Here is a 15,205-nt window from a genome sequence, read left to right on the forward strand (position 1 = left end):
TTACCCACAAACCACTGCGATTATATAATGACTGCATATTTCGTTGATAAGGCAATCGACCCCGTTCACTGCAAACGTAGCATGAACAATGTAACATAGCGACTTAACTGGGACTTCTTCACAAATACGGCAGTTTCTCATACTGCTTTCTGGCATTCAAACATTTCGGTAAATGTCTTAATAATCGCTGGATGTGCATGTGCCGTCACGGTCTTTTCGAAGGCAACCACGCTTCGCCGTCAACAGACACAAACATGGAAATGATCTATACCGTCCATATAACTGAGGGCGATGGGATACTATGACGATCTAAATAAATAATATATTGATATTTCATTGTTTCAGAATTTTTCCAAGACGGTAATTTCCCAGCTACATAAAATATATAATAATATGAATTTGTTGCAACCATTCAACGGGTGGTATTGTATGTATTGAACAGTGTCGACAAGGTAATTTCTTAAAATATAGTACTTGAGGGAGTATTGTTTTAATTATACGGTATTAGTATTAGCTATTCCAATGCACACGTGTGTAGTTTAACCACGGTTACTAAAAGAGACGGTTAGGAAACGTTATTGTTAAAAGGTGTGAATCTGCCTAATCCCTCAAGGATGCGTGTCGCGCTGTGCCCTCTATTGCTTGAGATTTCAAGGTCCACCATTTTGTTTCATTTTTGTGTCGATCACTTGATGTTCCGCAAATTTGAAATTTTAAGCTCGTTTTCGATAGAATATCCACGTTTAGTGAACAAGCTCTATGAAGAACCACACGTACATTTCGTGACAAAAATTCTAACCCCTAAGTCACTATTTTAAAATACATTATATTATAAAAAATACTACCAAATGAATTTTTAGTATACTACTGTGCGTACTTATGAAGGTTGTGTGCGATTTGGGGCTTATTAGAGTAATTTTTGTCGTTTTGCTTTCGCGTCACTGTATCAGCCATTTTGTTCAAAGTCGTAACACTTTTTTTGTAGACGCCGTAGAAATTGTTGAAAATGTATTCAACATTTTCCGCCAGTTTCATAAAATGCCCGTTTAATTGTTCTTGTCTGTCCTTGTTTCAGTTTTTTTGGAAAATTTTTCATGTTGCAATATTCAGCGTGCCGTTAAATGTGGTTTTAGTCAACGCTACAATTTTTGAACACATTGAACTGTCGGTACAACTTTCTAGCAGTCTCTTCGCCAAATCAATTTTTCGAACCCTTTTTAACCGTTCTTAATTTCATTGGAACTGCCTGTTGATGCATATTTGGTCTGCTTACATGCATTTTGTAGAGCATGGGCGGGTCATTTCAGTTATATTATTGCATATTTTGTTTATTTCCAACAAAATATACGTGGTATCATGGCTCCTCATTAAAACTTTCGCCTGGCTGAAATATAAACACTTGTATGGTTTCTTTGACGTCTTTTTTTCTGATCATGTTTTGTTGGTTTTTTTATTTCAGTTTTCTGCCGATCTTGTTATTTAGAAACGAAAATGCCATACACGACAGGCAAATTTGTTTTGAGTTTAAACCGAGCGACGGGTTTTGTCAGGATTCACTGTAACAACTTACACTTTAGTATTACTGAAAGTATCGACAGAGACAATAAAATGGCGTGCAGTTGTTGATTGCAATGAACTCTGGGGAAAATGACGTCATATTTGCGTGATTTCCTGTCTACATTTTATGTTAATGATTTATCACAGATTAGTACGTCTTTTGTTTCAAATGTTTACCCGCGACACGCATCCATAGAAAAGAACATGATTCGTTTCCTAACCGTCTTTTTTAGTAACCGTGGTTTAACCTACAAATTGACATAACATGAAATAATATAATTGATTCCAGTATATTAACTGTTCAATTAATCAAATTTCAGAAGGAAGCATCATATATCGACGAGGTATAGCACGGTATATATACGGTAAGCCATATAGTGCATTACGCCCAGATCAGCGTCACCATAACAACAACTCGTCTACACGTGCCTAGATTTCATAGAATTGTTGACGTTCTCACTGAACACTGCGTGCAGGCCATTAAGATTGTGATTATATTATCAATTCACAAAACTATCATTCTTACAATAGAGCGACCCCAGGACGACATAATATGCGCACTTAATGGCGGGACAGGTATATACCGGGGTCTGAAGATTCTCTTTCTTAGGGTGTTTATTGTTTTAATGGACATGTTCTTATTTAATGACGATTCACTCTCGACAATGTCAAAGCAATCCTGTCTTAGAACTTGCGACGACAATAACTACAGTAAGAACGCTGAATATGTCGTTGTTGTAGTCGCCAATGACATGTGTTAACTCTATAACACGACTTTACAGTTTCACACCAAGCGCGGTTCGACTCGTGGTTACTAAATGTATTATAGAATTACGTATAAAACGTAGGAGTTAGAATTGGGGGAGAGGCGATGTATTTATCAGTTCTCGGATATGGAATAACTGAAATGTTCTTACCTGACTGGGTAATTTCCTAGTTGCTATCTCTATACCTACTTCGACCAAAATGTGTTTCGTGTAATGAACAATTCCTCTCTAATGTACACGCACTGTATTGTAGGAACAATGATGGAAATACCAAGAAACCATTAGTCTATCAGCTGGACGCAACTATTTTACAACCATGGGGTGATATATTGAGTAACGAAAAAGATGTACGGGTTATATAAAAAGTCGGGTTTAAAACCGAAATGTAATATGAATTACATCGTCTTATGACATAAATGTCACGTGATTTGATATTGCCCTGACGGATAAATATATATATATTATTGCATGGGGTTTTAATCATCCCCCATCTCTTTTCAAAATGGTTTAGCATCATTGTGAATCACGTGGTAGTGTTGATCTGCTGCCGGTAAAAATTGGAATTTCCACCATTCGTTACCTCAGACAGGGCGTGTTATCTGCGACAACACGAGATCTGAAGCCAGACAAGTAAAATCAACTCAGTCGAAAAGTCCAGGTAGGTCTTCCTGAAAACATTTCAACTATACGAACTTACACTCTGACTTCATTGTACTTTTTCACAACAATCTCTCATTTTTTTTTGAAACCGTGATTTTAAATTGTAATCCATCAACAACCTCTCTCATGAATGTTAGCATGAGGGTAATAAGCACGAAACCAAGTACTCTTTCTCTCTCTTCGTTAGTTAACGCACCATTGGCAGATTGCGTTCAAACGCAGGGGTTACTTAGGTTGTTGCCATAGCACGTGATACGAAATGGTAAATAAACTGTTCATTTAAGATTCATGCCATATACCTTCTATAGACCGATTTAAAAATGACCATTATGCGGGGTGTCTACTCAACATTTATTAGTGTGTGTTAAAACCGTGTGATTAATCTTCAATGGGGGTCACACTGGCACAATAGTACGCAAGACTAATTTTTTTGAAAATGTACATTGAAACAGTATAATGTATGTATTGATTGCATTGCCTGAATCAGCATAAGAGATTCATTGTTTAGTATATAAGCACACCAACCTAAAGGTTTTGGCTTGCTGATTATGTACAATCGAGTTTCAGATATGATTGACATTCTAGTTAATCGTGTTTGTTTGTGATAAACAGCATTGCTCCGCAGCAGTGAATACATATATGACAACGTAACAGACCTATTCGTTACCCACGTATGGTCTATTTATAGATATGGGAGTCAGGTTTTCCAGCTAATCGTGACTCATACGTACAATTTAGTAGAACCCTGGGGAAACAGTGAGGTTGGATTCGTGGAAAATTAATTAATTTGTACTTCTTTATGAGTCAATTGTTCGTGAAAACGGTGACAGGGCCAACCTTTCGCAACTTTTGAGGAACCAATACGCAAACAGGGATGGTATAATTGTTGGGATTTCTGTTTGCACTGACCCAGTTTTAATTTGTAAATGTTGAAGTTTCACGAGTCAGTCAAATAATTTGATTATAGCCTATCATGTTCTACGTATAGGTTATGTATGTGTCATTTTATAACCGGCTTCTAACATGGCAACATTTTATTCAACTTTATTTTTGTTTTGCGCCGAACAGTTCACTTCGTGGCTAGAAATCATTAATTCAACATGGAAAAAAAATCGCTACCCGAATAAAATGTTGCATTAGATTAACCAATCATGTGTGTTCTTTTGACGATCTCCTGTCAATCAAGATAGCTGACAAAGCTATGTTCTAACTAACTTCTCTCAATTTATACAGAGAATATAAATCGTGAATCCAGCGATCTGATTGGTGGAGGGCGCATAACCTTGTTAGAAAATATTTCAGCCAAACACAAGCAATTTTTTTGACGATTACTGACTTGGTTAAACCCATTAATTTCAATGTCAAATTATTTGATCGCGTATTCATTCAGTGAGCAGCAGAGTCAGTTTACGCCCCTCCCCCATTCTTTATAGGCTCTCTTTACCCTGTTGTCATGAATGCCAAATAACCCCCTTAAATATACGAACTGATTTTCATCTGTAATTGTAGACTGTTTAAAGGGCGGTGGTCGTCGCGCCGCGTTCTGTCGATATGGGGCTCATAGCGACGTACACAACGCGTGTAAAATACATCCCTTTTTTTTACATGACACTCAAACACGCGCTGCACGACGACCACCACCTTTTTATTTGTAAGTTGTGTTTTTTTAATAACGCAATTGTAAAAATTATCGTCGTCATGATTAGTAAGAGAAAATAAGAAAAATCCTAGTAAATTAAAAACGTTTGCATTTTGTCTACATGTCAACATTTTTAAAATCCCCAAACCTGTGACGTATTTGATGTTAGAAAACAGTCTGGATGTTCGAAATGATGGACGATGACTGATTTACTATTCGGACGACCATAACATATATGATTATTCATTCAAAACCAAAAATAATTGAAATGAAAAATAGCTGTAAAACGATGCTGTAAAAACGACCGAAAAAAAATGTATTTTACTACACAATTCTATGGGAGGAAATGATCCGGTTTATTTTTTATCGGGTCCAATGCATATTGACGAGATTGGTAATCTGAATCAAACGTAATAATCATATTATATGTTTTCGTTTTTTTTATTCCATGAATTATTCGACTTGTTTTCGAATTCTAATTACAATTTACAGATAAACCAGGCACAAGCAGTTGATCTACCCCGAACGCTTTGTGACAGAAAACAGTACCCATCGCAGCAGAGTACAAGGTAATTAAGTCATTAAGTATGTATTTTTACCACCTAAGGTGACACCGATAGGTTTTCGACGCGATTCTAAAGACATGCACCGTCGATGGGGGTGTTCTCTTATACCTAGTTACTTAAAGGGAAGCAATAGTCTGGCTTTTGTTAATCTGTACATTGGCATAAACCCCTCTATCGGGAGTTTGTGTAAACCCGGTAAATATCGAATATCCTCTTCAAAGCTGTAATCCTGTCTCATCTATATCACAGCACAGGGCCTTGTCAACAAGCCCTTGTGTATCACAGAATGATCCTGAGACACGATGAACCAGTCAGTATGCCGATCATCGCCCCTCATTCCACATTATACATAGAAACATAATACATGAAAAGACGTATATCCCAGGGGCACATGGCTGGTCTGGGGATATGACTCATTCGCGTTCTGAATTTTGCGAAGAAAGGAGTACATTTTTCGAAGTTTGCATGTTCGCGAAAACCAAAAAAAGGATACTTCTCAATAGATTGACCTCATAGAAATGCGTAAAAATGACAGAACATATTGTTTCGGAAGTTTCTCTGAACCAAACACATACTATGCACAGAGGCGTTCGAATAGAACGACAGTGTATTGCCTTTGACCAACGTGTAGTGTCAAGTGGAAAATGTTGTATCTCCTGAAGCTAAACAATGTAATTTTTAATCGTGTTAATTCGTAACTCATCAGAGTGAGCTTATTCTGATAAATTGACAGGAGAACAAGAAACTGCGATAGTAACATCATTAATTGGTACACTGTGGTGTATATGTTATCTTACTGTGTGTAAATGACGACCAAGCGTGTTCGGAACAATTTATTTTGTTTATGTAAGGTGTGATAGGTAAATTTGATGTTTAAAAACCTTTCACTTAGGTAACCGGGATTCGGTCGTTTTCCACGCTAGACTCACAAGAAACACACACAAGCTCCATTCATGTTCCAACGATTCTCTGCCAAGTCCCTGGTTTTCACCCGAGATAGCATTAAATCACTCTTTATTTCTTGTCACTCCTTAACCAATTACAATCAGTATAAGAGACTCCAAGGCCTTGCCTTCCAACAAACAACCAATCACATGAAAGTTTTACACATCATAATCAATTGATTAATCGTCAAGCTATTTAGAAAATCACTACTATATGTCAACACTAACTAATATTTATGGGGTAATAGTCTTGCAATAACATTCCACAAAGATACCACATTAGTTAGAATCGCAAACAAGATTGGTTTAGGATTACATCTACTGTACTGTAATCTTTTAAAACTGCAGACTCATAAGATGTTTTTGGCTGATTTCGACTAGCTCGCCATCTGGCCTTGTCATTAACCTTTATCAGTAGATGTCATGGCAACAACTGTCAAACTGACTGACCTCGTCATTTAACCCTTATCAGTAGATGCCATGGCAACCACCGTTAGGCTGAAATATAAATCATGACAAAGGTTCAAAGATGCGAGTTTTTTGGGGGAGGTGATCACTTTAGTTGTCTGTATTCGAAATACGTTCGGTCAGCAATTGCGAAGATTGAATCCGGACGATAGCCCTATGCATCCATAATTGACGTGTCTGAGTTCTTTATAAATTAGAAAGTGTAATGCCCGTCAATACCAGACTCTTTCGTTAGATTTTAAATCATGGCGAGGCATGTCATATTTGCTCCATATTTTGCGATATTTTTCATTTTTCGCATAATGTGATTGTTGGCATCGTACACATTTTTTTCACTACAAAACAGTAATTCATATTTCTGAGAGAAATACAAAAACAAAATTACAAGCACTATGATAATATGAAATTAACTTTCTTCTTTACAAACAATTTGGAAAATCGTCAATTCCACAATAATACATCGGATTAGATCGTAATACATACATTTGTGTGAAATATTCCAACGATGTAATTTACAAATCCAACTGTGCACACTAAAGCTAAGAAATACAACCTTCTACCCAGCATGGTCTATGGCTATTCAAAAAAACATATATCCTCTGAATTCAGGCGTCCGACGCGTTTAAATTTGCAACATTTACTGAGGAAATTTTAAATCTCGTAATCGTACTCTATGCTAGCGATGTTTGGTTTTAGTTTTTCGATTGTACACATTATAAATACAGATTTTTCTCTGTGCCCTTGTCATGAAAAACTTGGAAATCTATGACCAAACATCGTAAGAGTATGTTCCTGTCTCAGTGTATGCGTGTATATTCCATACACAGATTACAGACAATAGACGACAAGTTATAGATGTCAAGAACAATGCTGTTCATCCTCCATTAACAATTCCATTGTTGACTTGAAATTTACCCACCCAATTGCTTTGATATTTAATATGTAAGAACCATAGGTGGACCTCTGCCAGATTTATTCATTCCGTGGACATCTTCAATTCTCTATTTTTCTGAAAAAACATTTTCGACTTCTTCTTGAAAACTACCAGCACTTTGTATGAGATTTTTAACCAGAAGATGACACCTGCTAATTGCTATGGTGACAACCATACCATGGCTGTGATATGTCAAAAACATTGTAGTGACAACAAGCCATGCATCTCTTACAAAAGTTTCCTATAGGATTTTAAAAATCTTATAGGATTTTAAAAAATCCTATAGGACTTTTCATGAAATCCTATAGGACATGTATAGTTCTATAGGATTTTATGTAAATTCCTATAGGAATTAATAAGTCCTATAGGACTTTACATTGCCAGTCCTATAGGACTGGTGTGTGAGATCATAAGTCCTATAGGAATTAATAAGTCCTATATGACTTTACATTGCCAGTCCTATAGGACTGGTGTGTGAGATCATAAGTCCTATAGGACTATACAATTCCTATAGGACTTTACACTGCCAGTCCTATAGGACAGGTGTGTGAGATCGTAAGTCCTATAGGACTATACAATTCCTATAGGACTTTACACTGCCAGTCCTATAGGACTGGTGTGTGAGATCAGAAGTCTTATAGGACTATACAATTCCTATAGGACTTTACACTGCCAGTCCTATAGGACTGGATATTTCTACATGTAGAGTAAGTTACCTAGATTCATATCACTCCCTTACAAAAATATTACAAACTATCATAAGATGTCAAAAAACTTTCAAATACTTTAGTCAATCTCATTACAATCAGTTGTATTGTACGGCATGTTTGTTATTGTATTCATATTCGTTTTCATCCATCTTGCATCTTCGAAAAACTCCCAGTAAATGAATAATATATTAAGATAAAATTTTACTTTAAAAAAAAAATTATTAAAAAAATCAGATTGATATACGTTATTTCTATAGACTTTTAAAAGTCAGCACATTTTGAAAGAAATATAAACAAATACTGATGAAAAATCATTTGTAAAAAATTAAAAATATCCATGTTTAGTTTAATTTTCCTTTCAACTTTCCAAATGTCTATATTTTTATCACACAAAAACAGAAAGTCTCTAGTTTTTACTGAATTGTTAAAACTTCATAAAAAGATTTGAGTAATTTTAGAACAAATAATCATGATTATAATATTATTGGGATCAGCTTTATTTTAATTCATAATTGCCAGATTAGAAGAAAAACATAACTAAAGCATTTTGAGAAATTTTATAACTATTAAATTATTGGGAGATAAGTTACTGAACACAAAGTCTGAACTTCCTGTGACCACAGATGGTGCACTTCCATCAGCCTCCTTCTGAGTGTTTTACCCATCATGCACTACAAGTCACACATTGTTTGTGCTAGGGACTGTGGACCATGCTGTCACAATGACCTTGTAATATGGAGAAACTGATGTCATTTTACCTAATTTTTGGACCAAGAAGACCATAAACTTGTAGAGAACATGTGAGTAACATAATTATGGTATATCTCAGTGTTTTTAATGTGTTTTTTAGCTTCAGAAAACACAAACACAAAAAGGTACTGTGACTGTGTACTTAAGGATTAGTAACACTGAATTAATTAACTAGCTGACTGTTGACCTCAAAAGTATACCATTTATCCTTTAAATTTAAAGACAGTTGTGATATTGATGGGGATGTACATAACCATTTGCGATTACAAATATATCAAGGTTGCTGATCATTTTTCATAATTTAACTTTTGTTATTTCAAAATAGTTATTTGTATGTGCATGTGGTGGTGGTGGGGGGGGGGGGGTATTTGCATATATAATTATGTAAATAGTCACCCAGTGCATGGCTTTTTCAGGGGGGAAATTCACTCATAACAGCAGTGAATTTCAATATTATATCCTAATATTTACCCTGTTGAACCAATTTTGATTTCTCTAACAACTTTTAATTTTGGAAAATTATAATTGAATGCTAATTTAATTCAAGTAATTTTACATTTAGAAAGTACCATTTTTTTCATATTACTAGTAATTTTTTTAATTTAATTTGTGAAAGCCAAATTTAGAGGAATGCATTTAATAAAATCAATGAAATTCATGTATTTAAAAACATTACACACATATGTACCTTCAAATTTCTTATAAAAAATACAGAGTTTTTTTCTATGGCAAAAAAAAGTAAATTTTAATACACAGCCAATGCAATGTTGGGTTTATATGCACTTCTATTGGGAATATCGCATCTAATAGTAATAGTGCATATGCAGTAAATAGTAGTTTTTTTTTTCTACTGTAAAATACTTTATTTTAGCTGAAAGGGCTTTTTGGGTATTTTGTGAGGAAATTATTTTCACTGATTTTTGATGAGTGAGTTTGAAATACAGGAAAAAAGTTATATTCGCTAGACTTTTTTTTCACTGAATTATCCCTTCAGCGAAAATAGCAAAAATTAATTGCAAGTGAAAATAAAGTATTTTACAGTATTTGGAATATTTTAATTAATATTTTAATAAAACATTTGAAACAAATTCTTTTTTGTATTACAGGAGACCTGAGGTCTAATACTCAAATCCTATGAATGACATATCTCACAGAAGACTGCATTGAAAATATTTATTTTGTATTTCTTTATCAAAAATTGAACCTTCTGACCCAAAATGGAGATTCTCTCTCATACTAGTATTAATAATCAATGAATTTGAATTGAGGGTTCTGTGCTTTTTTTTAGCTCCGCTGTCGACTTTGTCGAGCGGAGCTTATCATATGAGTGATTGTCCGTCGTCATCATCCGTGTCAATGTTTTACTTTTTTGACTTCTTCTTGAAAACTACAAGCCTGAATGCTTTGATACTTGGTGTATATGTACCTTGGGTAGACCTCTCTTAGGTTTGTTCATTTCATGTTGATATCTTCAATTCTCTAATTTTGGTGAATATTTTTGTCATTTTTGGTAAAAAGTGATATTTTCGATTTCTTGTTAAAAACCGCAAGTGCAATTACTTTGATATTACATATATAGGTACTAGGTACATGTGGACCTCTCTCAGATTTGTTCATTTTGTAATGATATCTTTAATTCTCTAATTTTGGTGAATATTTTTGTCATTTTTGGTAAAAGGTGATATTTTCGACTTCTTGTTAAAAACCGCAAGTCCAATTGCTTTGATACTACATATATAGGTACTACATGTGGACCTCTCTCAGATTTGTTAGTCCCCGTTCGGACGTAGTCCGAAAACGGGGACTTATGGTTTGCCCTGTGTACGTCTGTGCGTCCGTGATCACCTGTATCTCGAACATGCATGGACCGATTAAGTTCAAACTTCACTCATACATCACAGATTATATGGGACATATGCACATGATCCGATTAACGATAGCCGAATAACGGTCATTTTAAGGCCGAAAATGCATCAAAATCGCACATTTTCACCATTCCGGACTCGGATCTCAGTTATGCATGGACGGATTTTGTTCAAATTCGGTACATACATTAAACATAATAAGATCTTGATGCACGTCATTCTTTTTTTGGATCGGGTTTGAAATGGCCGACTGGCGGCCATTTTGTTTTAAAGAATTCAGTTCTGGATCCGTATCTGAGACATGCCTGGATTGATCGAGTTCAACTTCACACACACAAGGTACATCATGTCACAAATATGTATGTGCATTTGTTTCATGATCTCATTAATGATAGCCAAATGGCGGCCGCTTTAAGGCCGAAAATGCATTGAAATCGTACATTTTCACCATTCCGGACCCTGATCTCAGTTATGCATGGACGGATTTTGTTCAAATTTGGTACATACATTAAACATAATAGGACCTTGATGCAGGTCATTTTTTTTTGGATCGGGTTTGAAATGGCCGACTGGCGGCCATTTTGTTTTAAAGAATTCAGTTCTGGATCCGTATCTGAGACATGCCTGGATTGATAGAGTTCAAACTTCACACACACAAGGTACATCATGTCACAAATATGTATGTGCATTTATTTCATGATCTCATTAACGATAGCCAAATGGCGGCCGCTCTAAGGCCGAAAATGCATTGAAATCGTACATTTTCACCATTCCGGACCCCGATCTCAGTTATGCATGGACGGATTTTGTTCAAATTTGGTATAAACATTAAACATAATAGGACCTTGATGCACGTCATTTTTTTTCGGATCAAGTTCGAAATGGTCGACTGGCGGCCATTTTGTTTTAAAGAATTTAGTTTTCGATCCATATCTCGGACATGCATGCCTGGACAGATCAAGTTCAAACTTCACATACACATCATACATTATATCATACAACTAATCTTTATTGCTATTAACTGATAGAAACATTGTATTTCTAAGGATGCAATAAAGTTATTATTATTATTATTATTACATATGCCTGTGTATTTTGTTTTTTGAATCTGGTTTAAAATGGCCAGCCAGTGACCATTTTGTTTTACTAAATATAATTCCGGATCCATTTCTCAGGCATGCCTGGACTGATCAAGTTCAAGTGTCATACATACATCATACATGTTGTACACACATGTATGCATGTTAGGTGGGTCAAGATCTGATTTAAGATGGGTGTATAACATCCATCAAAGGTCAAAAATTTGTCAAAATTGCACATATTCACCATGGGTGAATTTAGTTCACATTTCATGCATACATTGTACATTATGGTACCTTGAATTACGTTTGTTAAGCGTCCGTAGGGGTTTTTAACGCCGTAGGGAAATCGGCACCATTAAACAGTGTTCTAGGTAGTCTGGTTTTGGTTGTATTGAGTCAAGCTATCCACCAATAAATGCCACAATGCAAGTCGACAATAGATAAACACAGAATTATTTATATGATAAAGTGACACATTATTGATACACCCAATTGGGAAAATAAGATTTTTGCAAGTCTATGAAATAGTTGGGGTATGTATAACTAAAAACCTGATTCCACACTGAGTATCAGATGTGTGAGATGGAACTTGTGGAATAATTTTATCGTATGCCGATCTGAAATCCGGTCTGCAGGTTTCGCGTTCTGAGAAAATAAAAAAAAAATGGCGACCTTGTATGTGCGCCCTAGGTAACTGAAAACTCGTAATTCGGCGTAAATTAAATGGATAATTGCACCAATACTGTTTGAGAAGAAAAAATATTAAAACAATTGGTATACTATCTCACTTTTGGTAGAATATGTATAAATTTTCTACAAAATTGTATAATACGTTCATTCCATGCAAAATAATTACGAAAAACTAATGAAAACTTCGAAATATACTGTAATGTAGGCCCCTATGGCGTTAAAAACCCCTACGGACGCTTAACACACGTTGTTTTGTTTTCCAAATCGGGTTTTAACTGAATACAGTTCAGCATTCATATTTCAGGCATGCCTGAACCGATCAAGACTACACTTCACACACATCATACAATGTGTTGTACTTATACAGGTGCATTTCGGATCAGATCACTGAAAGTGGTCTGAGATTTCGGTCATGATCTGCTTTGAATGTACATGTATATGTCACTCAAATATGAACAGAACGGGGACGTGTCATTGACAATGACTTGTTTATTTTGTAATGATATCTTTAATTCTCTAATTTCGGTGAATATTTTTGTCATTTTTGGTAAAAAGTGATATTTTCGACTTGTTGAAAACCGCAAGTCTGATTGCTTTTATATTACATATACAGGTACTACATGTGGACCTCTCAGATTTTTTAATTTCGTGGTGATATCTTCAATTATCCAATTTTGATGATTATTTTTGGTGAAAAGTGATCTTTTTGAATTCTTGTTGAAAACAGCAAGTCCGGTTGCTTTAATACTATACATATTGTTCATTTTCTAATGATATCTTCTGTTCTTTAATTCAAATGTGCATTGCTAACAGCGGAGCTATCTCAGCTGATATGGGTACTGAAGCTGTGGATCAGATGTAGTTTTGAACTTCACCTATGAGTTATATAAACTGTCAGGCTGCTTGTTTAGAACAAGCCTTTTAAAGTCAACGATATTCTTACATGTTGATGCAGTAGTTGATCGCTGACCATGTACCTTAAACGGGTGCCATCATGTGATTAGCCGTTATTTGTAATGCAACAAATCTGGCCTAATAAATTGAATTTGTTAAATATCGAGCCTTATATTATGTTACTTAAAACGCAAATTCTGAAAAAAATTACCAAATCTACAAAAATGATACATTGCTATATGTCACGCGCAACGTAATATTACCGTAATCGGTATAGTACAGGTGTGATGGTTCAAATACCAAAATGGCAACAGTAACAGAAAGACTTCCCTGGCGGCGATGATAAAATACGAACACGGAGCCAACAGATGAGGTTTCAACTGGTACTAGTATTATTATACTCTGCAAACATCAAGTACAATAACGCGGTAAAACTCCACTACTCCAATAACTAATACAATTCAACGAGATCTCCGATCTGATCTCAGTGCTGAACAACTCCCCTATATATACCCACATTGTCTATAAATAGACCATTACATCAGCATACATAATGAGTCTGGAACTAACTACAAATTTCTAGAATGTTCCATTACCTATTCAACCAGTTTCTAACAATTCCACCCAGACACAGTACGGTTCTAGAACATTCTCAGTCACACGGAAGTGGTAAACAAGTCGTATGTGACACTATAACATATAATTCACACTATGCAGAATATGTTCGACCGTCAATTACCATGATAGGCTAGCGTGATCTACTTATTTTTAGTCGTTATTGATCCGACTCACTTTCTGTCTAAACAAGTTAAGAATAGCCTGAAGCATACGATTTGTGATTTGTACTAATGGCTTAGGATGTATAATCTTTTTCAGATGATGCGTATTTACAACTACTTTAGAAGTAAAAAATCAGAAACACATTCTAAGGACACCTCTTCTCAGGTGAGCTTTATAACTACTAATGATTAATTGACCGTTGCCAATTATTAATGGAAACACTATCTTTGGTGAGTGAATATATTACTGTGGATATTTTTTTTTTAATTCAACATGCCTTACTTTAATTTAGTCTGAAGAACCCCCCGATCCAGGTAAAGATGGGCATATATCTATTGAAGAACACACAATTGAAAAACACCAAGGTCAGATTTCAGTATCCAGTATCCAGGAGTCTAGAGCTGCACCAGAAAGTTCACAAGAGTATCCGGTATGCACAATTGTATACTCTGTACAATTTCAAATAAAATAGATAGAGTACATTGGGTCTTTGACAGTCACTGTGGTCACATCCACAGAACCCTGATAATTGGGAAATGTCCATTTATTCCCGGATGTCAAATTATGAACTTCTGAGGGGTATTTCCAATTCTAATCTTTATACTTGCACTGCCTATTTTTCAGTCGGACAGAAAAAATATCCCTAAGAAAGATATGTTATCATCAGTGGATGCTCAAAGCCATAAAAGTTTGAAGGGTTCTGATTCAAACACCCCTCCAAATTAGGTGATTAATATGCACAAATATTTACCGAAAACTAATTGTGTCTCTGCATAATTCTAGATTCATTGAAATGTGATGATTAGTACTACAGATATCAGTAGAAAAGCTGAAAATTAATTATGCAAATTAGGTAATTAATATGCACAATTATTTACCCTAAAACTAATCAGGTCTCT

The 15,205-nt window shown here is 35.3% G+C and overlaps 2 protein-coding genes across 2 annotated transcripts in view; one reads left to right on the forward strand and one right to left on the reverse strand.

The window, feature by feature from the left end:
* The window catches only part of LOC102801018 (uncharacterized), a 29,815-nt gene extending 27,238 nt beyond the window's left edge, over positions 1-2,577 (reverse strand). Inside the window, exon 1 of the mRNA XM_006822838.3 lies at positions 2,475-2,577. The gene's annotated coding sequence lies outside the window, so the exon portion shown is untranslated. The remainder of the gene's footprint in view (positions 1-2,474) is intronic.
* A 277-nt stretch (positions 2,578-2,854) lies between these two features.
* Positions 2,855-15,205, forward strand: part of LOC102800793 (E3 ubiquitin-protein ligase rnf213-alpha-like) — a 116,229-nt gene continuing 103,878 nt past the window's right edge. Inside the window, exons 1-4 of the mRNA XM_085505831.1 lie at positions 2,855-2,982; positions 5,116-5,192; positions 14,403-14,471; positions 14,599-14,736. Coding sequence (XP_085361957.1) covers positions 14,403-14,471; positions 14,599-14,736 — 207 coding nt within the window. The 5' untranslated portion in view covers positions 2,855-2,982; positions 5,116-5,192. The remainder of the gene's footprint in view (positions 2,983-5,115; positions 5,193-14,402; positions 14,472-14,598; positions 14,737-15,205) is intronic.

The sequence above is a fragment of the Saccoglossus kowalevskii genome, chromosome 2 (genome assembly GCF_978046115.1).
Source record: "Saccoglossus kowalevskii chromosome 2, keSacKowa6.1, whole genome shotgun sequence".
NCBI lineage: Eukaryota > Metazoa > Hemichordata > Enteropneusta > Harrimaniidae > Saccoglossus > Saccoglossus kowalevskii.